Genomic DNA, 25745 nt, shown 5'->3' on the forward strand with positions numbered 1-25745 from the left:
GCCGTGCATGTGGCCGTGCATGTGGCCGTGCATGTGGCCGTGCATGTGTCCTCATAAATATTGGGAGGAGAGAAGAACAGTAGTTTGGGCTGCCCGCCCCGAGAGCTACAGTATGATAGCTTTTTCTTTTTTCTTAAACAGTACGCATCGCCCGAACATGAGATATTATAGGATCAAGATAAAACCTTTATTGATCCCCGGAGGGACTTTCTAAGGCAGAGCCACAGCCTGAATCATTGCCTATAGCCCACTGACACCTGGAACGCATCTGTGTCACTTCAGCTTTTAACCACTTCAAACATTATTTTAAACTGTATAGCTGTTGAAAAATAGCAGATCTACAAGTTCATAACACGGCACTGCTATTTTAGAAAAATCGTGTGTGCAATTCTTTGAGTATGTATTATACGTATTTTGAAGGGAACATTTGTTCTGGTGGGGACGTGTCCCTGGAACAACACGTTTTGAGACGAGGGTCGGCCGGCCAAATACATAATTATAATTCTGAGGACGTGAAAAGGATATGGAAACTGTCATGATTTATAAGACATTTTTTTTTATTTCTACCTCAGTCCAAAATGGGTTAATGGGCTAGAAGAAGAAGAACAAAGGGCAGGTTCTCCGTGATGCAGGTGATGATGACCTGCTGGGTCAGTGCGGTGAAGGTGATGATGAGGATGATGATGATGAGACCTTGGATTGCAAGAGGTCCAAGGTTCCCCTGGAACGTCGGGGAGGCCTTGAAATATGCATTAGATTGTATCTCTATTTTTATGTTCTATAAATATTACAGGTTGCGGTACAACGATGCGACAGGGCTGGAATATCAAGCAGCTCCACCGTCCCTCCTCCTTAGCTTACTGTATACCTGTTGTTGGACTGGCTGTACAGCCTCGATGTTTCAAAACAACGTTTGGTCATTTCATCGTCTACTCATAAGGCTTATGTGAATTTCGTGAACACCCCAGACAGTTTTTAAGTAGCTCGATTCAGTAGCCTACTAATTTTAGCTGCCCCGCCCCCTTCCTACAAACCTATATAACTTCAAACTTCAAACAACCCTGTTGCTTCTCATTTTCCAACGTAATTATTACAAATAAATGAAAAAGGCACCTCACGTATTATTATCAGTCACCAGAAAAAAGGACGGGTGTTTTAGATGAAAATGGAGTTTGAAGTTACAGGTATAGGAAGGGGGCGGGGCAGGTAAAATTAATTCTGAATCGAGCAACTTAAAAACTGTCTGAGGTATAAACAACTAGTTGACTATTCAACTAGTCGATTAGTACATCCACTAATTGACCTCGTTGGTACTAATTGACTAGTTGATAAGAAAAGAAGTCACCAATTTACAGTTTTTAAATGTACAAATACTTTTTTTAAATATATATATATATATATATATATATATATATATATATATATATATATATATATAACTAGTCGACTAGTAAACTAGTCAACTAGTAAAGATCACTAAAGTGAAAGCCCTAGTCTGAGGTTTATACGATAAAAGTGAAATATCCCTTTAACCACTACATTTCGGGCCATTTAAAAATAGCCGATCTACAAGCTCACAATGGGTCGTGATGCGACGCATTGTGAGCTTGTATGTCTGCTATTTATTTTTACATTTGAAAACTTGAAACGGGACATTCTGCACAATTACTTTTACTACTTTTACTTTTACTCAAGTACATTTTGAATTCTGCACTATTACATGCAACAGAGTATTTCTACATTGCAGTATTGATACTTTTTACTTAAGTAAAACATGCACGTAGCCTATACTTTCTCCACCATTGGTAGTCTGACGTGGACAGAACGTCAGAGATCTGCGTGTGTGCATGCGTGTGTGCGTTTGTGTGTGCGTGTACAGTGCGTGTGTATGTGTGTAATGATGTGTCTGGGGAAATCTGAATTAAATCTGTACACGTTTGTTGGGTTGCCAAGAGAAAAGCAGCATTAACCCATTCTGACCTGAGATCAGATTCATACGAGTTTTCCACTGGACACACACTGGTCTGATTAACCCATTCTGACCTGAGATCAGATTAAAAAAAATGTCAGTCGTTGTTCGATTTCTTCAAAAATAGCAGACCTACAAGCTCGTAGCGCGCCACTCGGTGGCGCGCTATGAGCTTGTAGATCTGCTATTTTTCAATAGCTAAAGCATGACATGATGCTAACACCAAAATGGGTTCCCGTTCAGAATGCGTTAATACAATCCTATACGCCTACAGGTATACTGCTTTTCAAAATAAATCCTGGGTAAAAAAAAACATTTGAATAATAATAATAATGATGTAAAAAATAAAATCAATCCCGACACGAAACGCCCTGAAGCAGATTCTTCCCAAACATACATTCCAAGGGTCCCCAGTGACATGGTTCTGTACAGCTGAGTCCAAATGGACCTACACTTTAACCCCCCTGATCCATGCAGTGACATGGTTCTGTACAGCTGAGTCCAAATGGACCTACACTTTAACCCCCCTGATCCATGCAGTGACATGGTTCTGTACAGCTGAGTCCAAATGGACCTACACTTTAACCCCCCTGATCCATGCTCACCCCCCCCCCCCCATGCAGTGACATGGTTCTGTACAGCTGAGTCCAAATGGACCTACACTTTAACCCCCCTGATCCATGCAGTGACATGGTTCTGTACAGCTGAGTCCAAATGGACCTACACTTTAACCCCCCTGATCCATGCTCACCCCCCCCCCCATGCAGTGACATGGTTCTGTACAGCTGAGTCCAAATGGACCTACACTTTAACCCCCCTGATCCATGCTCACCCCCCCCCCCCCATGCAGTGACATGGTTCTGTACAGCTGAGTCCAAATGGACCTACACTTTAACCCCCCTGATCCATGCTCACCCCCCCCCCCCCATGCAGTGACATGGTTCTGTACAGCTGAGTCCAAATGGACCTACACTTTAACCCCCCTGATCCATGCTCACCCCCCCCCCCCATGCAGTGACATGGTTCCATACAGCTGAGTCCAAATGGACCTACACTTTAACCCCCCTGATCCATGCTCACCCCCCCCCCCCATGCAGTGACATGGTTCCGTACAGCTGAGTCCAAATGGACCTACACTTTAACCCTCACCCCCCCCAATGTTTGTTTTGTAAACGCCATTGACAATGAAGGGAAAATGTACGTCATAATGTGTCAATTACGTCATATTGTCTCTTTATTCTTAATGGCGTTTAATGTGTGTTTGCACCATTTGTTTTACATCACCTAATCAACATGAGTTAGACTTTAACCCATTCTGACCTGAGATCAGATTCATACGAGGTTTCCACTGGACACACACTGGTCTGATTAACCACCCTGAGGACCGTCAGTTGGAGTAAATGTCATGACAATGACATCAGCGCTCAACGACGTCACAATGTTTGTGACGACCATGTGCTATAAAATGAAACACAAACCGAACGGGGCACCGCAGAGGGATAAACCTACATACTCTCCCGGAATCAAGAGGATCATTCTCGCTCCAGGCGCGTTGTGTTCCTGAAGTCTATAAGTCAATTTACCGTTTCACTGAAGAGGACAAGACTTAATTCAACCACTTCGAAAACAACAAATCCACATATGCCGTTAATCTTCTGAAGATCAGTTGAACAGTACAGGTACAGGTACAGTACAGGTGCAGGCACTTTATATAGCCCAAGCTCAACGTCTTCGGAAACACAGTATCTCCTCGGCGAGGGTGATCAAGTCGCTAACAACAGCTGTCGCTTTCCTTGATTGGCCAAACCCACCCCGTCGGCTACGCACCACAGAGACGATACAAGCGATAACGCACATCCACGGTTAAGTCCACGGGACAGCTCTTAGAAATGTTCTGCTGGACGCCACATCTGACCAGTAGACGAGCAAGGAAACATGCCGCCGTGGTCGCAGTTGGACACGAGGCGTACGCCTTTGAGGGGTTCGACGACTACGAAAGAAGTTTCAAATATCAGATTCAAGTGCATGTGTTCAACACTTTGTCTTTACGCTGGAGGATGTTGCGTCCCGTGACAACTGGTGTTCGGAGAACCTGGCCCCTCACTGGCTGGCGTCACACAGCTGTGCTGATAGAAGATACCGTCTACCTCTGGGGAGTATGTCCTTACCGGAACGTGCTTCATGCATTTAATGTCGACACCCACAGATGGTTTAAGCCCAGGGTTTCTGGGTCTGTTCCGGAAGAGAGGGAAGGCCACTCAGCCTGTGTCTTGGGGAAGGTCATGTATGTTCATGGAGGTTGGCAGAAATCTAATGACACCTACAAGTTGGACACTACCACAATGGTCTGGTCAGTAATTAACACCAGAGGAACTCTACCTCCTGTTTCATCATATCACACTGCTACCGCCATCGGAACGAAGATGTTTCTATTTGGAGGCTGTCATCAGTACAGGTACCTCAACACCATCAGAGTGTTTGACACAGAGACCAACGCCTGGCTGAGCACACCTTCTGCAGATCTTCCTGAAGAACGCAGTTATCATTCTGCCTTTGCCTACAATGGAGAGCTGTACATATTTGTTGGTCTGGGAACAGTGGGCAGAAAACAATACCTCAATGATCTGTGGAAATTCAATCCGGAGACATTCTCCTGGAAGAAGGTTGTGACAAGGGGGGGAGGACCACTTGCAAAGAAAGATATGTGCTGTTGCATGATGGGAGATCGTGTCATCCTCAAATACTCAAACGGCACGGATGACCTGTTCGTCCTACACTTGAGTCCTAGTCTGAAGACGTTATGCAAACTAGCGGTCATTCAGTGCGGTCTGGAGCAGTCAGGACTCCCACACAACATCAGGTGGGAACTGGCAGCCATCACTATCAACACCACCACTAAATAAAAAAGAACAAAACTAAAAAGGATGACTCGCTGACACAGAGTCGTGGAATCACATGTTATTTCTGCGCTCTATTTCTAGGGTGTAGAAATAGAGCTCTCGCTTTTGCTCCACAAGGTCAAGGGTTTGATCCCGGGAACCATGACCTCAGCATAAAATTATAATTTCCCCTTCATTGTCAATGGCGTTAATGTTGGCCCCTCAAAAACGTGATCTGGACTTCCTTAGTTGAATTGAAATGCCACCGGACAGTATCATATCAACATCAGCATCATTTCCCTGACCAGGGGACGTCAATGTGTCCATACATGACAAATGTGTCCAAGGCTAGACTTGTCCTCGTCCGTGGCAAATTTTATTATAATATTCTCAATACCTAGTTACTGAATACCAGTGTCACACTCTAGTATTTGCCGGAATAAGGCACCGTTTGAAAACCATATAAATAGCAAAACTGAAAACACAGAACTATCACCGGGTTTTGTTCACCTTTTGACAGAGCAGTGGTCAAAAAATTAAGAGTAACAAAACAGCACTGAACATATTAGCCCTGGGTCTTCTCTCCTCAACAGTAAAGTATTTACAATACTGAACAGATTAGCCCTGGGTCTTCTCTCCTCAACAGTAAAGTATTTACAATACTGAACAGATTAGCCCTGGGTCTTCTCTCCTCAACAGTAAAGTATTTACAATACTGAACAGATTAGCCCTGGGTCTTCTCTCCTCAACAGTAAAGTATTTACAATACTGAACATATTAGCCCTGGGTCTTCTCTCCTCAACAGTAAAGTATGTACAATACTGAACAGATTAGCCCTGGGTCTTCTCTCCTCAACAGTAAAGTATGTACAATACTGAACATATTAGCCCTGGGTCTTCTCTCCTCAACAGTAAAGTATGTACAATACTGAACATATTAGCCCTGGGTCTTCTCTCCTCAACAGTAAAGTATGTACAATACTGAACAGATTAGCTCTGGGTCTTCTCTCCTCAACAGTAAAGTATAAGTGCAATACTGAACAGATTAGCCCTGGGTCTTCTCTCCTCAACAGTAAAGTATGTACAATACTGAACAGATTATTTACAGCACTGAACAGATGGGTCTTCTCTCCTCAACAGTCCTTCCTTAACTGCCAGGCAGTGGCCGGTCTCCCTACTTAAATAGGCTAAGCCCCTCCCACTGGACCATACCAAACCTGACTTGACTCCTCAATTAATCAGTCAATTCCCCAATGTCCAGAGACATTACAATTGATATACACTTTAAAAGTGTCACATTTACTCAAATAATTACCCACATAATAATGAATAATTGTACCCAATTTCCCACTCAAAACCAAACTTGGTATGTGTCCTACAGTACACAAACCCACAGCTGGTATGCTAGCTCCATACACTGGAGTCAATACAATCAACAATCAAACAGTCAACTATATTTATATATCAATACATTCAAACAAATATCATTCTCTGCAACATAAACTCAAACTTTAACCTCGTTTGTGTGCTATAAGCATTCCTGTGATAGAGGGGATAAGGGGAAAATAACACAGGACACGTATTAAAGGTTGTTAAATGCAGTGGCAGTGGCATGGTGAACTGCCACAATCAGTCTCCAGGTTCTCTCCAGAATATGTATGACAATGATTTATTATGACACGATGGCACGTTATCATTTAAACACCTCTCTCTCTCCTCCAGGCAGCGTGCTAGCAACAGCTAGCTCGTTACGCTAACTTCATTCTCTCTGTTTCCAGGCAGCATGCTAGCAGCAGCTAGCTCGTTACGCTAACTTCATTCTCTCCGTTTCCAGGCAGCGTGCTAGCAGCAGCTAGCTCGTTGTGCTAACTTCATTCTCTCCGTTTCCAGGCAGCGTGCTAGCAGCAGCTAAGATATACTTTATTAGTCTCCCGAGGAAGAAATTTGTCTTAGACAAAGGGCCCGCATATTTTTGGATCTGCAACAAATAAAAAAAACTCTGATCTTCACACAATGCCTCAGTGGGAGGGGCTGTCTGAAGGCAGGAAAAAAACATTGTTTACACCCAAGCGTAGCCCTAGTCCATGTCGCCACAGTGCAGCGCCAAATAACGCGTTACGCTAACTTCATTCTCTCTCTGTTTACCTCTCCTCCAGGCAGCATGCTAGCAGCAGCTAGCTCTTTACGCTAACTCCATTCTCTCTCTGTTTACGTCTGCTCCAGGCAGCATGCTAGCAGCAGCTAGCTCTTTACGCTGACTCCATTCTCTCTCTGTTTACCTCTCCTCCAGGCAGCATGCTAGCAGCAGCTAGCTCGTTACGCTAACGCCATTCTCTCTCCCCGTCTCCAGGCAGCATGTTGGCGGCAGCAGCAGCGGCGAGCTCCGCGTCCTCCCTGGACTGCGTGGCGGCGGAGCAGGGCTGCGTTCAGGAGCAGGCGTGCATGGTGCTGTACCGCGTGCTGGAGTACTGTGCCGCCGAGGAGGCCGTGGCGCCGCTGGGCGCCGACGCCCGCTGGGAGTGCCTGGAGGCCCAGAACTCCCTGCAGCAGTACCGCCCCCTGCAGGTGTGCAAGTGCCAGCGCGGCTCTCGCAGGGAGGAGCACTGCCTCAGGGTCTACTGGACCGTGAGGTTCGCAGGTGAGTTGTGTCACAGAGACAAGCTTAACCCATTTAGATTTGAGGTCCATTCTAAAAACAAAAAATCTTCTAAATCTAAAAAAAATCTTTCTCAAAAACCTGTTTCTATGTCAGTGGTTCTCAAGCTATTTCATGTCAAGGACGCCCAGAAAACTATATGAAAATGGCCGCCAACCCCCACGTGAAAATATGTTTTTCCAGGGACCGTCCTCAAATTAGCAGCATTTGCCCCACACGTTAAGACACAAGACCTGGTGACTGTTGTATTGTTGTGTTCCTTGCAGCGTATGAGGAGTACGACGTGTCTCCTTATGAAGAGCTGGAGCTGAACCTGGTGAGACACATTGAGATGTCCCGCATGGCCTCCATCATGGCAGGTAAGGCTATACCGTTTGTTTGCCTTTTACTGCTCCTAGTATCCATGATCTCTTGTTTAGCCCATTCTGACCTGAGATCAGATTCATACGAGGTTTCCACTGGACACACACTGGTCTGATTAACCCATTCTGACCTGAGATCAGATTCTAAAAATGTCAGTCGTTCTTCGATTTTTCAAAAATAGCAGACCTACAAGCTCTTAGCGCGCCACTCGGTGGCGCGCTATGAGCTTGTAGATCTGCTATTTTTCAATGGCTAAAGCATAACATGATGCAAAATGGGTTCCCATTCAGAATGGGTTAGTATTGACATTTTACATTATCCTTTTAGGAACCTTGTGGTGTCCCTACGGACAGTATGTTCAGTGGTTCTTTTAGGAACCTTGTGGTGTCCCTACAGACAGTATGTTCAGTGGTTCTTTTAGGAACCTTATGGTGTCCCTACAGACAGTATGTTCAGTGGTTCTTTTAGGAACCTTGTGGTGTCCCTACAGACAGTATGTTCAGTGGTTCTTTTAGGAACCTTGTGGTGTCCCTACAGACAGTATGTTCAGTGGTTCTTTTAGGAACCTTGTGGTGTCCCTACAGACAGTATGTTCAGTCAGTGGTTCTTTTAGGAACCTTGTGGTGTCCCTACAGACAGTATGTTCAGTGGTTCTTTTAGGAACCTTGTGGTGTCCCTACAGACAGCATGTTCAGTGGTTATTTTAGGAACCTTGTGGTGTCCCTACAGACAGTATGTTCAGTGGTTAGACCGACATGTTTGTGCCAGCATGGATGATTACATTTTTTTTCTTGATCACCTCTTGTCTTGATTGTTTAATAATGATGTCATGAGCCCCTATGCTCAATAACAGGCTTGATACCGGGTACTCAATAAGCTTGTTATCGGGTTTTCTCGGGTATCGGGTATCGAGCTCCATCACTACTAGTGAGGGAAGATATATGCCTCCCGGTCAGTGACGGATCAACCCCTCTCTCAAGGCCCTGGCGCTTCACCAAATCAAAAGGCCCTACAGATTAATTAAGCCAATTCATTCATTCATTAATGAACATGTATGCGTTCAGCGCATATCCACCACTGTCTGCGCTGCCCGCTGACACACAAGACAGTGGGCAGTGGGCATTGGGCACTGGGCACTGGGCACAGCCTTTCCAACCTCAGTCTCTGCTAAACTATTATGTAAGGACTAGGAGATTACTTTATGGTTATTAATACAGTCATTAACAAGAAACATGCATGGCAATGATGAGATGGGGAAAAAAAGATGCTGTTTCATGTATTTTCTTATACCGTATTCAACAGCCAAACAGCTGATTGATGCACCACGCATATCATACCTTCCTGAAAAAAGCTATTCAGGTCCTGAATAGCTTACAGGCGAAACAAAAAGCTGCCTCCTTAATAGGAGAATGTATACAGAAGCGGACGGTTTAGAAAGACTTTGAAAAGCTCCACTTCTGGTGTTAATAGTGTTTTTCAGACCATCTCTGTGCTGGCAAGACTGGCATGGAACTGGTCCACTCAACTATCTGCAATGTTCCCGAAAAATAATTAGCCTATATCTACAAGCTCCTTCATTAGCAGTCAGCAGCATGTTTTGGCTAAATTTAGCTACATTTGCAAACAGTGCTGTTGACCTTGGTGTTAATAATTCATATTAGAACTTTTTAAAGACAGATTAATTATTGACGACAATGCAACCAAGCTGTGGGCACAACGTCACTGAAAACTTTCATAATGTTTACGATGTGCTGTTGCATGGTGGGAGAATGTGCCATCCTCTTTGGGGGAGCCAACAGACCAGGTGTCTAGTTTTTATTTGTTGACGATGTTTGAGGGGTGCTAGCCCCTCCTATGTCCAGCTTTGAGGGTTTGTGTCAACACAAACATTGTCCTAACACAAACATTGAATGCCTTTGACAATGAATGGCCAGTTTAGAGTGTTTGTGCAAACACAAACAAATTAAGTATTTATTATTAGTGTGTTTGCCAGACTATAGTTATTGTCACACTTTATTATTATTATTTTTCCGGAGTAACCTACCTAACATCCGCTGTGATTTGTATAGTAGCTAATTGGCTGTTGTTGGTTACGTAACCAAGTTTTACAATAATTTATAAATGCATGAATTCCCTTGCAGGGGTTAGAAGACCAAACTATTCAAGCGTTGTAGAAATTTTCAAATTAGGCAGGGGCAGTGACTGTGGCAACCACACTTAGAAAATTTTCTAAATTGCAACTTTTCTAGTTTGTTTGTTTATTTATTTATTTATTCATTTATTTAGGCCTATTGCGACAAGGACAATGCGCATTCATCAACATGTCATAGTTTTATTTCACATCCATGTAAATGGGCCAGCAGGGTTATATAGCCAGAAGCTAATTTACATCTGTAGTCCTTGTAGATCATTGCATGCCATCGATAATGAACGGCCGGTTTTGAGCGTTTGTGCAAAAACACAAACATTGAAGACAAAAAGTGAGGACGCAAATTGTGATTGGCCGGAATGAGATGTATGATGATGATGAGAGCGAGGTTTACGCTGAGGAAGGAAGAAGGCCCTTGAGGGCCGAAACGTTCACACTGTTGTTGTTTGCTGCTGGGGGGAGGGCGGGGGGGGGGGGGGGGGGGGACAAAATGAAACAAGAATCGGTAACACTTTTCTTTTTACAATAACGACCTGTTATAAAGCATTTATAAACATTTATAATCGTTTGTAGATGAGTAATAATCATGAACAATCATTGTTGACATCCGTAAATGTTTACCTAAACATGTATAACTATGTTTAAACATCATTTATATGTTATTAGTAAGGTATTAGTAAGTAGTAAACTATTCACATAGTTCACAATGTTTAGGTAAACATTTACGGATGTCAACAAACAGTCTGTTCATGATTATTACTCATCTACAAACTGCTTATAAATGTTTATGCTTTATAACAGGTCGTTATTGTAAAGTGTTACCCAAGAATCCTTAACCCATTTTGGGCGGGAACCCATTTTGGTGTCAGCATCATGTTATGCTTTAGCTATTGAAAAATAGCAGATCTACAAGCTCATAGCGCGCTACAAGCTTGTAGGTCTGCTATTTTTGAAAAATCGAAGAACGACTGACATACAAACATAGCTTTTTCAGAAAACTGTCATTTTCAAACAGACATTTTTAGAATCTGATCTCAGGTCAGAATGGTTTTAACTCTTTTCCACTGACCCCCCCCCCCCCCCCCCAGCCTCCTCCCTGACGCTGGACGGCCAGAACCAGTGCCTGAAGGCGGCCCAGGACTGTGGCCTGTATGAGAAGTGTGGCTCGCTGCGCTCCGAGTACGTGGTGGCGTGCACCAAGCGCGTCCCCAGCGCGGGCGGCGCCGACGGCGGCGGCGGCAGCTGCAACCGGCAGAAGTGCCACCGGGCGCTGCGGCGCTTCCTGGAGCGCGTGCCCGAGGAGTACAGCTTCGCGCTGCTCTTCTGCCCGTGCAGCGACACGCTGTGCGGCGAGCGGCGCCGCAAGACCATCGTGCCCTCCTGCTCCTACGAGGAGCAGGCGGCCGCGGCCGCGGCAGCGCCCCCTAGAGGGGGGGAGGAGAGGAGGACGGCGGCGGGGAGCAACGTCAACAACAACAACAAGCCCAACTGTCTCAGCCTGCAGAATTACTGCACCAGGGACGAGCTGTGCAGGTCAGTGAGGGGTTTTAAGCCATTCTGACCTGAGATCAGATTCATACGAGGTTTTCCACTGGACACACACACACTGGTCTGATTAACCCATTCTGACCTGAGATCAGATTCATACGAGGTTTCCACTGGACACACACCTGGTCTGATTAACCCATTCTGACCTGAGATCAGATTCTAGAAAAATGTCGGTCGATCTTCGATTTTTCAAAAAATAGCAGACCTACAAGCTTGTATCGCGCCACTCGGTGGCGCGATATGAGCTTGTAGATCTGCTATTTTTCAATAGCTAAAGCATGACATGATGCTATAACACCAAAATGGGTTCCCGTTCAGAATGGGTTCCAGGGACGAGTGCAGTGTCACACAAAAGTATCAAAAGTAGCAGATCTACAAGCTCAAAACGGCTTTGCCGTTTTTAAATTTGAATCCTGAAAAGTAAAACGTTTTGGACATATGAGGTTTCCACCCCGACAGAGACGATAAATATATGAAAATTGTTGATTTCAATTCAAATTCAGTTAATATGGTTATTGTGGCAGTTCAATCACGTTCAACGGGGTCTCCCCATTCTGGACAGATTCAGTTGAAATTCAATGATTATTTGTGACAAATAATAGCAGATCTACAAGTTCACAATGCTGTCACGGTGCGACTCAAGATAAGTGGAGCGCAAATGAACGCGGAACAGACAGGAAGGAGCAGGACATGTTAAACTAGATAAAGTGCCCATCGGGGCACAGGTCTCCACCAGGGCAGGTCAGGTTGTGGCCTCCTGGTGGCGCTATAATAGGACAGGTCTCCACCAGGGCAGGTCAGGCTGTGGCCTCCTGGTGGCGCTATAACAGGACAGGTCTCCACCAGGTCAGGTCAGGTTGTGGCCTCCTGGTGGCGCTATAATAGGACAGGTCTCCACCAGGGCAGGTCAGGCTGTGGCCTCCTGGTGGCGCTATAATAGGACAGGTCTCCACCAGGCCAGGTCAGGCTGTGGCCTCCTGGTGGCGCTATAACAGGACAGGTCTCCACCAGGCCAGGTCAGGTTGTGGCCTCCTGGTGGCGCTATAATAGGACAGGTCTCCACCAGGGCAGGTCAGGTTGTGGCCTCCTGGTGGCGCTATAATAGGACAGGTCTCCACCAGGCCAGGTCAGGTTGTGGCCTCCTGGTGGCGCTATAATAGGACAGGTCTCCACCAGGCCAGGTCAGGCTGTGGCCTCCTGGTGGCGCTATAACAGGACAGGTCTCCACCAGGCCAGGTCAGGTTGTGGCCTCCTGGTGGCGCTATAATAGGACAGGTCTCCACCAGGGCAGGTCAGGCTGTGGCCTCCTGGTGGCGCTATAATAGGACAGGTCTCCACCAGGGCAGGTCAGGTTGTGGCCTCCTGGTGGCGCTATAATAGGACAGGTCTCCACCAGGGCAGGTCAGGCTGTGGCCTCCTGGTGGCGCTATAATAGGACAGGTCTCCACCAGGGCAGGTCAGGCTGTGGCCTCCTGGTGGCGCTATAATAGGACAGGTCTCCACCAGGGCAGGTCAGGTTGTGGCCTCCTGGTGGCGCTATAATAGGACAGGTCTCCACCAGGGCAGGTCAGGTTGTGGCCTCCTGGTGGCGCTATAATAGGCCAATGTGAAAAGGGTGCCATTTCTTCTCATGCCTTGGATGGCAATTGGATGATTTGAGACATTTTGTTCCAAAAAAGTGTGTTTGCAAAAATCCACCTGTTGGTGGCGCTGTGAATCACCAGTAACTGGCCATTCATTGTCAAAGCCAGGCATTCAATGTTTGTGTTAGAACAATGTTTGTGTTGACACAAACCCTCAAAGCTGGACACAGGAGGGGCTAGTAGCATCCCTCAGAAATCGTTTAGCATTCTCTGCTTTCTGGTGGCTTTGGGCAAAAGTGTAGCGTTCAACGTCCCATAACTATGCTCTTTAGGCCCAAACCACAGCGGTTGGAATTGGAGTTGAATTTCAATCTTTTAGTTAGTTAGGTTATTAGACACCTTTAGGTAACGATTTAGTTCCCAGATTGGTCAAGCTATTTTTGTGGGTCCTTGGCATTGGAAAGGATGAGCATGCCCTGGTACTGTAGGTGAGCTGGACGCTCCGAATGACAACAGATCAATACTGATGGATCAATACCGAGGATTCAGGGACTTCTCTAATCACCTCAGTGTCTCCTCACAGTGCACTGACTGCATCACAACCTCTAAACCATGCAGTGTTCTCAAAGTGGGGTCCGGGGACCCTCAGGGGTCCTTGAGAGAGTTCCAGGGGTCCCCAGCTAAGTGGGTTAGGGTTAGGGTACAATGGTAGCAAAATGCTATTCTGCTACTTACCCCTGTGTGTCAGGATAGTCCATGACATTTCAGACTACCTCTATTTATGTGATTTTAGTGAATTTAGTGGTTGCACCACTCAAAAATAACTAGTTTCTGGCCTTGACAGCCCAAACAGTACATCCAAACAGAAAAGTCCTATCTGATTGCATTACACGACATTAAACTCACTTTGCCACTGACTTAATGCATGCTGCGCATACACCCTCCATTTTAAGATTAAAGGGTATTTGAAGTGGTTGAAACTATAGCAATAGAAAGCATGTTCAGTCTTCCAGAAAATCCTAATGATCTCAAGATATTTCATAAAAGCAAAAGGTTAAACCCTCTGGCATGAATTTAGCATCGATCTGCAATTATTGATTCAACTGGTTTGTGCTAATGTTTTTTTTTTTACAACATTTTCTTTTTCAGTTGTGAGATTTTATTCATCTTTAATCCATGTGTAATGTAATTTAATGTATACGTAATGATAGCAATCCTGGAGTTTTAAACTTATTCTGCTGTTAAAGGACCACTTCACCACTTTTCAACCTAGCTTCATATAATAGGTCCTCACTAATAATCATGAAAAAATGACACAATTTTTTTCTACTCAGTCTGTGTCTCATAGGAGGGCTGTGGGCAGTTCAGAAACCGTCTAGATCAGATCTACAAGCTCATAGTGGCGAGTGGCGCGCTAAGAGCTTGTAGGTCTGCTATTTTTGAAAAATTCAAGAACCACTGACATAGAAACATAGCTTTTTCAGAAAACTGTCAGGATGTAGAGGACATTTTTAGGATCTGATCTCAGGTCAGAATGGGTTAACGCATGTTCGCCAACCTTAATCCGATGGTTTTCCGTATGTCAGTCCTATGGTATATGTGGGATAAAGGTGCGTGCCTCTCTACATGGAGTGGCTGGCTGCAGATGAGGTGTCTAGCAGGAGGAAGACCTGGATATGAATAACCCGTTCTGACCTGAGATCAGATTCTAAAAATGTCTTCTATACATCCTGACAGTTTTCTGAAAAAGCTATGTTTCTATGTCAGTCGTTCTTCGATTCTTCAAAAATAGCAGACCTACAAGCTCGTAGCGCGCCACTCGGTGGCGCGCTATGAGCTTGTAGATCTGCTATTTTTAAATAGCTAAAGCATAACATAATGCTAACACCAAAAGGGGTTCACGCCCAAAATGGGATAATGAATGCAGCCCATGGCTGGCTGACACACACACACACACACACACACACACACACACACACACACACACACACACACACACACACACACACACACACACACACACAGTGCTCCTGTACTGTTCCTGGCGCCCGTTAGGAAAAGTAATATACAGTATACAGGTGATATATGTGTGACATGATTGCGGTTGTAGAACATCTGCTCACACAATGTGCAGTGTGGAGATATTATGCATGCAGCGCGTACAGTACGGTAGGCTATACTGTACCTGTACTCTGGCACCGGGTGACAGAACATTTGTACTCTCTCAGTTACCGATATGGAAGAGTATGGAAGCAGATGGCATCATCCATCCATCCATCCATCCGTCATTGAGAGAACATATTACTCCAGTTTTGGCTTCACTGCACTGGCTTCCGGTTGTTTTTAGGATTGATTTTAAAATTATTTTACTTGTGTATATATAAAGCTCTCAATGGTCTCGCACCTTCCTACCTACATGACTGCCTGCCTAAATATGTCCCAAACCGGCCCCTAAGGTCTTCCACTGCTGGCCTGCTCGCTTTGCCTAAAATAAATGGCAACAAAAAAATACGGGGAAGCAGCTTTTTGCTTCTAGGGGCCGACGGCATGGAACAAGCTCCCACTGTACCTTCGTCAGGCAGCCTCTGTAGACATTTTTAAAGCTCAGCTTAAGACCCATCTCTACAACATTGCTTTTATTTGATCTTTTATTTTTTGTTATTCATGTCCTCACTGTACTTTTCAGAATGTAGATCTGATACTTATGATGCTTTCACATGCTTTCACCCGGTATAATCGTAAACTTATACGTGCAAACAGGAAATTATACTATTTCAAAAGTTATGATTCTGGGGAATTAAATAGAATAATTAGTAGTTCTTCAAAATTCTACAGTATTCACGATTAATTGTCCTTAATCTTTAACCCATTTATGACGTTAACCCCTTTGTGTTTTTAGCAATATTAGCTATTGAAAAATAGCAGATCTACAAGATCTTGTAGATCTTCTATTTTTCAAAAATCTTAAAAAGTGTGGCACAAATTAATATATATTCTTTCACAGCGAGCGTTTTTAACTCAAATCTTTGCTTCTGGGGGGGGGGGGGGGGGGGTCCCTAGAACATAATATTTTCAGATGGGGGTCGGCGGCCAATTACACATAGTTTCTGGGGGTCCTTGACATGAAAATGTTTGAGAACCACTGGCATAGAAACATGAGGTTTTTCAGAAAACGGTCATGATTTAGAAGGCCTTTTGTAGAATCGGGATCAGGTCTAAATGGGTTAACATTTTAAATGGCCAATTTGCTGATTTGTTAACGGGGGGGAGGGGGAGGAGGGGTCATTTGAGAACAAAGGCAGCTTGCTGTGATTTTTCTACCACAGACATTTGCATGCATAGCGGTGAGAGACTGCCTCTTTTGTTGCTGTTTGTTCAGTTTTTCGCCCGCGTCCTTTAAAGGCTCGACTGGGCCAGATCTCAACTGACTCGGCCTGTGGCCGAGTGGACCAATGGACGCTATACGCTTATGATATGAGTGACTGAGAGGGTGACTATTTGTTGGAGACTAAAGGCTCATACATAGTCTTGGATTTTCGGTGGTGAGGTGACCACCGAACTACAACATGACGTCACTGAGGTGACCACCGAACTACAACATGACGTCACAAGCCGCGGTGAAGAGCAAACCACCGCCACCGCTCCAGCCCTTCTCTCTGTTTTTACTCACCACCACTCAACGTTATTTCAGCTCCGGTGGTCAGCTCACCACCGGAGTGGTGGTCACCTCAGCACCGGAGCGGTGGTCACCTCACCACCGGAGCGGTGGTCAGCTCACCACCGGAGCGGTGGTCACCTCACCACCGGAGCGGTGGTCACCTCACCACCGGAGCGGTGGTCACCTCACCACCGAAAATCCAGACTATGAATGAGCCTTAATAGTGAGGTGTTTCCCCTTGGCAAGGCAAGGCAAGAACAGTTCCTATACAAGAAGGGAATTCAAAGTGCTTTGCACAAAACACTCAAAGCATTAACATAACACAATCTGCACGCAATTAAAATGTAGTCATTAGAGAGAGTCAAGAGAATTGAAAAAAATAGAGAATAATCTCAAATAAAACATAAAATACTAAGCTTATACAGCGCAGCGGAAGAAATCAATCAGAAAGCTCAATGGAAAGGCAACGGCAAAAACAGAAAAGTCTTCCAGGCTTTGATTTTCAAAAGAACCGAGAGTTTTAATGCAGCAGACCTGCACTTTTTCCGGGAGTTTGTTCCAGACGACGTTATGAGGCTGAGAGAGTGAAATGTTTGAAATATCTTTCTGCACAGTATAGTACAGTACAGTACGTGCACAATGTACGTACTTATGATCAAAAATGTTTCTCATCTTTTGTAGGGGCGGCTCCGAATCCCCCAAACTCCAGAGCTGTCAAAAACATCACCAGAAAATGCTTAACTCTGCTTCCCCCCTCCTCCTCTTTTCTGTCCCCTCTCTGTGTCGCGTGTGTGTGTGTGACTGTGTGTGTGTGTGTGTGTGTGTGTGTGTGTGTATGTGTGTGTGTTAGATCTCGACTTGCTGATTTCCAGCATAATTGCCAGTCATCTCCACAGTCGCCCTCAGGCTGTGTGCGAGAGAGCAGGGCCATGTGCCTGAAGGCGTACGCCGGACTCATAGGTAAGGAGAGAGAGAGGGGGAGGGGGGGGGGGGGGGGGGAGAGGGGGGGGGGGGGGGGGGTTAGGAGAGAGATATAGAGATGAAGGGAAAGAGTAAAGCCTGATTTATTTATAGTTTAACGCTGGGGTTTTTTTTTTGTTGCATGCTCAGGAAATGGCAGATTGCGCTTCACGGCGCGTCCCGGATGGGGACGTGCTTGTAGATCTGTTAGATTCCTGAGCAAGAGAGCGGCGCACAACTATATACAGTATAGATAGGGATTAAGAAGGCTGAGAGAAGAGGTTTAGAGGGAGAGGAGGAGAGGATGGGGAGGGAGAGAGAGAGGGAGAGGAGGAGAGGATGGGGAGGGAGAGAGAGAGGGAGAGGAGGAGAGGATGAGGAGGGAGAGAGAGGGAGAGGAGGAGAGGATGAGGAGGGAGAGAGAGAGGGAGAGGAGGAGAGGATGGGGAGGGAGAGAGAGAGGGAGAGGAGGAGAGGATGGGGAGGGAGAGAGAGGGAGAGGAGGAGAGGATGGGGAGGGAGAGAGAGAGGGAGAGGAGGAGAGGATGGGGAGGGAGAGAGAGAGGGAGAGGAGAGAGGGAGAGGAGAGAGGATGGGGAGGGAGAGAGGATGAGGAGGGAGAGAGAGGGAGAGGAGGAGAGGATGGGGAGGGAGAGAGAGAGGGAGAGGAGGAGAGGATGGGGAGGGAGAGAGAGGGAGAGGAGGAGAGGATGGGGAGGGAGAGAGAGAGGGAGAGGAGAGAGGGAGGGGGGAGAGGATGGGGAGGGAGAGAGAGAGGGAGAGGAGAGAGGGAGGGGGGAGAGGATGGGGAGGGAGAGAGGATGAGGAGGGAGAGAGAGGGAGAGGAGGAGAGGATGGGGAGGGAGAGAGAGAGGGAGAGGAGGAGAGGATGGGGAGGGAGAGAGAGAGGGAGAGGAGGAGAGGATGGGGAGGGAGAGAGAGAGGGAGAGGAGAGAGGGAGGGGGAGAGGATGGGGAGGGAGAGAGAGAGGGAGAGGAGAGAGGGAGGGGGGAGAGGATGGGGAGGGAGAGAGGATGAGGAGGGAGAGAGAGGGAGAGGAGGAGAGGATGGGGAGGGAGAGAGAGAGGGAGAGGAGGAGAGGATGGGGAGGGAGAGAGAGAGGGAGAGGAGGAGAGGATGGGGAGGGAGAGAGAGAGGGAGAGGAGAGAGGGAGGGGGGAGAGGATGGGGAGGGAGAGAGAGAGGGAGAGGAGAGAGGGAGGGGGGAGAGGATGGGGAGGGAGAGAGGATGAGGAGGGAGAGAGAGGGAGAGGAGGAGAGGATGGGGAGGGAGAGAGAGAGGGAGAGGAGGAGAGGATGGGGAGGGAGAGAGAGAGGGAGAGGAGGAGAGGATGGGGAGGGAGAGAGAGAGGGAGAGGAGAGAGGGAGGGGGGAGAGGATGGGGAGGGAGAGAGAGAGGGAGACGAGAGAGGGAGGGGGGAGAGGATGGGGAGGGAGAGAGGATGAGGAGGGAGAGAGAGGGAGAGGAGGAGAGGATGGGGAGGGAGAGAGAGAGGGAGAGGAGGAGAGGATGGGGAGGGAGAGAGAGAGGGAGAGGAGGAGAGGATGGGGAGGGAGAGAGAGAGGGAGAGGAGAGAGGGAGGGGGGGGAGGATGGGGAGGGAGAGAGAGAGGGAGAGGAGAGAGGGAGGGGGGAGAGGATGGGGAGGGAGAGAGAGAGGGAGAGGAGAGAGGATGGGGAGGGAGAGAGAGAGGGAGAGGAGAGAGGATGGGGAGAGATAGAGGGAGAGGAGGAGAGGATGGGGAGGAGAGAGGGGGAGAGGAGAGAGGGAGGGGGGAGAGGATGGGGAGGGAGAGAGAGAGGGAGAGGAGGAGAGGATGGGGAGGGAGAGAGAGAGAGAGAGAGGAGAGAGAGGATGGGGAGGGAGAGAGAGAGGGAGAGGAGAGAGGATGGGGAGGGAGAGAGAGGGAGAGGAGAGAGGATGGGGAGGGAGAGAGAGAGGATGGGGAGGGAGAGAGAGAGGGAGAGGAGAGAGGATGGGGAGGAGAGAGAGGGAGAGAGGAGAGAGGATGGGGAGGGAGAGAGAGAGGGAGAGGAGGAGAGGATGAGGAGGGAGAGAGAGAGGATGGGGAGGGAGAGAGAGAGGGAGGGGAGGAGAGAGAGAGGGAGGGGAGGAGAGGATGGGGAGGGAGAGAGAGAGGATGGGGAGGGAGAGAGAGAGGGAGGGGAGGAGAGGATGGGGAGGAGAGAGAGGGAGAGAGGAGAGAGGATGGGGAGGGAGAGAGAGAGGGAGAGGAGGAGAGGATGGGGAGGGAGAGAGAGAGGATGGGGAGGGAGAGAGAGAGGGAGGGGAGGAGAGGATGGGGAGGAGAGAGAGGAGAGAGGAGAGAGGATGGGGAGGGAGAGAGAGAGGGAGAGGAGGAGAGGATGAGGAGGGAGAGAGAGAGGGAGAGGAGGAGAGGATGGGGAGGGAGAGAGAGAGGGAGAGGAGAGAGGATGGGGAGGAGAGAGAGGGAGAGAGGAGAGAGGATGGGGAGGGAGAGAGAGAGGATGGGGAGGGAGAGAGAGAGGGAGAGGAGAGAGGATGGGGAGGGAGAGAGAGAGGGAGAGAGGGAGAGGAGAGAGGATGGGGAGGGAGAGAGAGAGGATGGGGAGGGAGAGAGAGAGGGAGGGGAGGAGAGGATGGGGAGGAGAGAGAGGGAGAGAGGAGAGAGGATGGGGAGGGAGAGAGAGAGGGAGAGGAGGAGAGGATGGGGAGGGAGAGAGAGAGGGAGAGGAGAGAGGATGGGGAGGAGAGAGAGGGAGAGAGGAGAGAGGATGGGGAGGGAGAGAGAGAGAGAGAGGGGAGAGGAGAGAGGATGGGGAGGGAGAGAGAGAGGATGGGGAGGGAGAGAGAGAGGGAGGGGAGGAGAGGATGGGGAGGAGAGAGAGGGAGAGAGGAGAGAGGATGGGGAGGGAGAGAGAGAGGGAGAGGAGGAGAGGATGGGGAGGGAGAGAGAGAGGGAGAGGAGAGAGGATGGGGAGGAGAGAGAGGGAGAGAGGAGAGAGGATGGGGAGGGAGAGAGAGAGGGAGAGGAGGAGAGGATGGGGAGGGAGAGAGAGAGGGAGAGGAGGAGAGGATGGGGAGGGAGAGAGGGAGAGAGGAGAGAGGATGGGGAGGGAGAGAGAGAGGGAGAGGAGGAGAGGATGAGGAGGGAGAGAGAGAGGGAGAGGAGAGAGAGGATGGGGAGAGGAGAGAGGATGGGGAGGGAGAGAGAGAGGGAGAGGAGAGAGGATGGGGAGGGGGAGACGAGAGGGAGAGGAGAGAGGATGGGGAGGAGAGAGAGAGGGAGAGGAGGAGAGGATGGGGAGAGGAGAGAGGATGGGGAGGGAGTGAGAGAGGGAGAGGAGGAGAGGATGGGGAGGGAGAGAGAGGGAGAGAGAGAGAGGGAGAGGAGAGAGAGGGAGAGGAGGAGAGGATGAGGAGGGAGAGAGAGAGGGAGAGGAGAGAGGATGAGGAGGGAGTGAGAGAGGGAGAGGAGGAGAGGATGGGGAGGGAGAGAGAGAGGGAGAGGAGAGAGGATGAGGAGGGAGTGAGAGAGGGAGAGAGGAGAGAGGATGAGGAGGGAGAGAGAGAGAGGATGGGGAGGGAGAGAGAGAGGGAGAGGAGAGAGAGGATGGGGAGAGGAGAGAGGATGGGGAGGGAGTGAGAGAGGGAGAGGAGGAGAGGATGGGGAGGAGAGAGAGAGAGAGGGAGAGGAGAGAGGATGGGGAGAGAGAGAGAGAGAGAGAGAGGAGAGAGAGGATGGGGAGAGAGAGAGAGGGAGAGGAGAGAGGATGGGGAGAGAGAGAGAGAGAGAGAGAGAGAGGGAGAGGAGAGAGAGGGAGAGGAGGAGAGGATGGTGAGGGAGAGAGAGAGAGAGAGGAGGAGAGGATGGGGAGAGAGAGGGAGAGCGAGAGAGGGAGTAAGGGATAGAGCGAGGGGGGAGAGATACAGGGAGAAAGAAGGGGGAGAGAGAGAGAGAGAGAGAGAGAGATACAGGGAGAAAGAAAGGGAGAGAGAGAGATACAGGGAGAGGGGGAGGGAAAGAGAGAGAGAGAGAGAGAGAGGGAGAGGAGAGAGAGGGAGAGGAGGAGAGGATGGGGAGGGAGAGAGAGAGAGGAGGAGAGGATGGGGAGAGAGAGAGGGAGAGCGAGAGAGGGAGTAAGGGATAGAGCGAGGGGGGAGAGATACAGGGAGAAAGAAGGGGGGAGAGAGAGAGAGAGAGAGAGAGAGAGAGAGAGAGAGAGAGAGAGAGAGAGAGAGAGAGAGAGAGAGAGAGAGAGAGAGAGAGAGAGAGAGAGAGAGATACAGGGAGAAAGAAAGGGAGAGAGAGAGATACAGGGAGAGGGGGAGGGAAAGAGAGAGAGAGAGAGAGAGAGAGTAAGAGAGAGAGAGAGAGAGAGAGGAGAGAGGATGGGGAGGGAGAGAGAGAGAGGAGGAGAGGATGGGGAGAGAGAGAGGGAGAGCGAGAGAGGGAGTAAGGGATAGAGCGAGGGGGGAGAGATACAGGGAGAAAGAAGGGGGAGAGAGAGAGAGAGAGAGAGAGAGAGATACAGGGAGAAAGAAAGGGAGAGAGAGAGATACAGGGAGAGGGGGAGGGAAAGAGAGAGAGAGAGAGAGAGAGTAAGAGAGAGAGATAGAGAGTGATTGACAGGCTGGGAGACGTGTAGTGAAGACGGAATCACAATCCAAAGAAACATTGAGAAACACACAGACAGATTGACGGGCGGTTGACGGGCGGTTGCTAGGAAACGTTATTCCCCTCGACGTCAGGCGTCATGTTTACTGAGTGTGGTTTTGTGTGTGTGCGTCCTGGCGCATTACTGACACGTAGAGACACGCCAGAGGAAAGAGAGACAAACGGAAGATTAAAAAAATAAGAACGCATAAAAAAAAAAAAAAACTCATTTCTATTATCTGTTAAGGCATTCTGCACGGGAACGCCTTTTGGTGTTTTAGAAGCATTATGTTATACTTTAGCTGTTGAAAAATAGCAGATCTACAAGCTCGTAGTGCCGCGCTATGAGCTTGTAGATCTGCTATTTTTGAAAAATTGTGAAAATGCGGCACACATCTTTGAATATATATATATATTCTTTCAGAGCGAACGTTTTGAACTCAAATCTTTGCTTCTGAGGGGGTTCCCTGGAACAACATATTTTCAGATGGGGGCCAATTACATATCATTTTTGGGGTCCTTGACATGAAATATTGCATCAGCAAGAGGGCCCAGCAAGAGGGCCCAGTGGGAAAGTTTTCTGGGGGGTTATGGGGTTTTGGAAATGATCCACCGTTCTGACGCACTATAGCTCTCTCCGCAGGAGGTTATCAAAACGTCAAAACCCCAAAACATTTACCGCTCGGGGCCATCTCTCTACAGTCTGACTGTCTATTCAAAACATTTACCGCTTGGGGCCATCTCTCTACAGTCTGACTGTCTATTCAAAACATTTACCGCTCGGGGCCATCTCTCTACAGTCTGACTGTCTATTCAAAACATTTACCGCTCGGGGCCATCTCTCTACAGTCTGACTGTCTATTCAAAACATTTACCGCTCGGGGCCATCTCTCTACAGTCTGACTGTCTATTCAAAACATTTACCGCTCGGGGCCATCTCTCTACAGTCTGACTGTCTATTCAAAACATTTACCGCTCGGGGCCATCTCTCTACAGTCTGACTGTCTATTCTACAGGCCATCTCTCTACAGTCTGATTGTCTATTCAAAACATTTACCGCTCGGGGCCATCTCTCTACAGTCTGACTGTCTATTCTACAGGCCATCTCTCTACAGTCTGACTGTCTATTCTACAGGCCATCTCTCTACAGTCTGACAGTCTATTCCACAACAAAACATGTGCTATTTATGGGATCTTCTTCTAGATGCTACTTTTGGTAAACAGAAAAGTTTCGCCTGTTGGTTTTTGATCAACACTTAGCCCTTTGGGGGGGGGGGGGGGGGACAGTTCTAACCCATTCTGACCCGAGATCAGATTCTAAAAATCTTTTCTACATCCTGACAGTTTTCCATTCTGACCCGAAATCAGATTCTAAAAATGTCTTCTACGTCAGTCGCTCTTCGATTTTTTCAAAAATAGCAGACCTACAAGCGGGGGTTGGCGATAGGGCCTTTCTGTGTGGAGTTTGCATGTTCTCCCCGTGTCCCCTAGGGTAGATACCCTCACAAAAACATGCCCTAATCCTGGTTTCTAAAACTACATCCCCCTGGCCAGCCGGGGCGCCTGATGGAGGGGAAAGGAACTGGTCGGAATAACGTGTTCCTTCCACGCGCTACGTCCGGCCGGAGAAATTCCCCCCTGTCAGGTGAAAAGAAGCAGCTTGGACTCCTCATGCATAGAAGGAAGCATGAGGTCAGTCCGCTGCCCCCCCAGGTTGGCAGAGGAAGTGTAGCGCCCAGGATTACATTAGATAATTGCCACTGGGTGAAAAGAAAAAACTGGGTTACAAAATCGTGGGATAAAAAAAAAAATATATATATATATATATATATATAGCAGACCTACAAGCTCGTAGCGCGCCACTCGGTGGCGCGCTACGAGCCTGTAGGTCTGCTATTACGCCCGAGGCTACAGACATTGTGGACTCGGAGCGCACACAAACTTTTTAAAAAGAACTGCTTGTGCTGGAAAGTTATAACAACTTATAAACACTATATATTTAGTTGACCGCTATCCCCCATGGGCTCTATAATATACTATAGTAGTCTGCTAGTATCTCTCTCTTCTCCCCAGAAATATGGCTGTTTGGGGCAAACATTTCAAGCCAGTAGACTTTATTTTCTTAGCAGACAGTGTTAGTCTAGATGTGCTCACATGATTCAGGTTCTCTGCAGTCGGCCAAGAGTGATTTCAGTCACTCGTGAAAATGCGGCACAAATCTTTGAATATATATTCTTACACAGAGCGAACGTTTTTAACTCAAATCTTTGCTTCTGAGGGGTTCCCTGGAATAACATATATTCAGATAATTTTTGGGGTCCAACTTAGGGACAGCAGGGGACGGAAAAGAGGAGGAGGAAAGCAGAGTCAGTTGGATCAGTGGCGTGCACACACAGACATTTAGAGGGGCAGGTGCTCAAGTGAAAAAAAACGGCACCTTGTGCAGCGCATGGAACCGGCTGGTTGCCTTAATAGTGTGAGATGTATAGATTTTTGGGAATAAATAATATATTCAAAGCTTTTTTTTTTTTTTTTATCAAGAATTGATCAATGTCACCATGTGGTCCACATACTGTACAAACAAAAGGGCACATTGCTGTCCAGAGGGCAAAGGGCAGGTGGTGCTCTAGCACCCCCTAGTGTCTATCTGTGCCTTCACAAATCGCAACATATTTCAGCAGTGTGATTTTTATATTGCTTTAACCCATTCAGGGCGGGAACCCCCTTTGGTGTTTCAAGCATTATAATGTTATACTTTAGCTATTGAAAAATCTATAGCTATGTATCTAGTCTACATTACGATTTTGGGGTGTCTCTGGAACAACATATTTTCAGATGGGGTGGGGGGGGGGGGGGGTCCGCGGCCAAATTCTTGGGGTCCTTGACATGGAAAAGTACATATAATATAAAATACATATAAAAACAGGATCGGGCCTGCAGTCCTTGTGTGCTGCTGTGTGTGTGTGTCGAACCCGGGCCTCAGTGCGTCTCCCCCTGCCCCTCCCCCCCCCCCCCCCCCCCCCTCCAGGCACCATCATGACCCCCAACTACGTCAGCAACAGCAGCATGGACGTGTCCCAGTGGTGTGGCTGTGAGGGCAGCGGCAACGAGTGGCAGGGCTGTCAGCGCATCCTGCACATGTTCACCAACAACGTCTGTCTGCGTGAGTACAGTATACACACATCCTCCACATGTATACAGTACACATACAGTACAGTACAGTATAGAGTACACATCCTCCAGATGTACAGTACACATACAGTACAGTACAGTATAGAGTACACATCCTCTAAATGTTTCATCACCTAACCTCTGTGGGCT

General features: G+C 47.9%; 1 protein-coding gene across 1 annotated transcript in view; it reads left to right on the top strand.

Moving 5' to 3' along the window:
- The window catches only part of gfra3 (GDNF family receptor alpha 3), a gene marked incomplete at both ends in the record, with an annotated part of 43990 nt that overhangs the window by 11236 nt on the left and 7009 nt on the right, over positions 1 to 25745 (top strand). The window contains 5 exons of the mRNA XM_083760921.1: positions 7198 to 7485; positions 7770 to 7862; positions 11104 to 11548; positions 17655 to 17764; positions 25453 to 25587. Coding sequence (XP_083617047.1) covers positions 7198 to 7485; positions 7770 to 7862; positions 11104 to 11548; positions 17655 to 17764; positions 25453 to 25587 — 1071 coding nt within the window. The remainder of the gene's footprint in view (positions 1 to 7197; positions 7486 to 7769; positions 7863 to 11103; positions 11549 to 17654; positions 17765 to 25452; positions 25588 to 25745) is intronic.

The sequence above is a fragment of the Protomyctophum parallelum genome, assembly GCF_964188405.1.
Source record: "Protomyctophum parallelum genome assembly, chromosome: 1".
Classification (NCBI taxonomy): domain Eukaryota; kingdom Metazoa; phylum Chordata; class Actinopteri; order Myctophiformes; family Myctophidae; genus Protomyctophum; species Protomyctophum parallelum.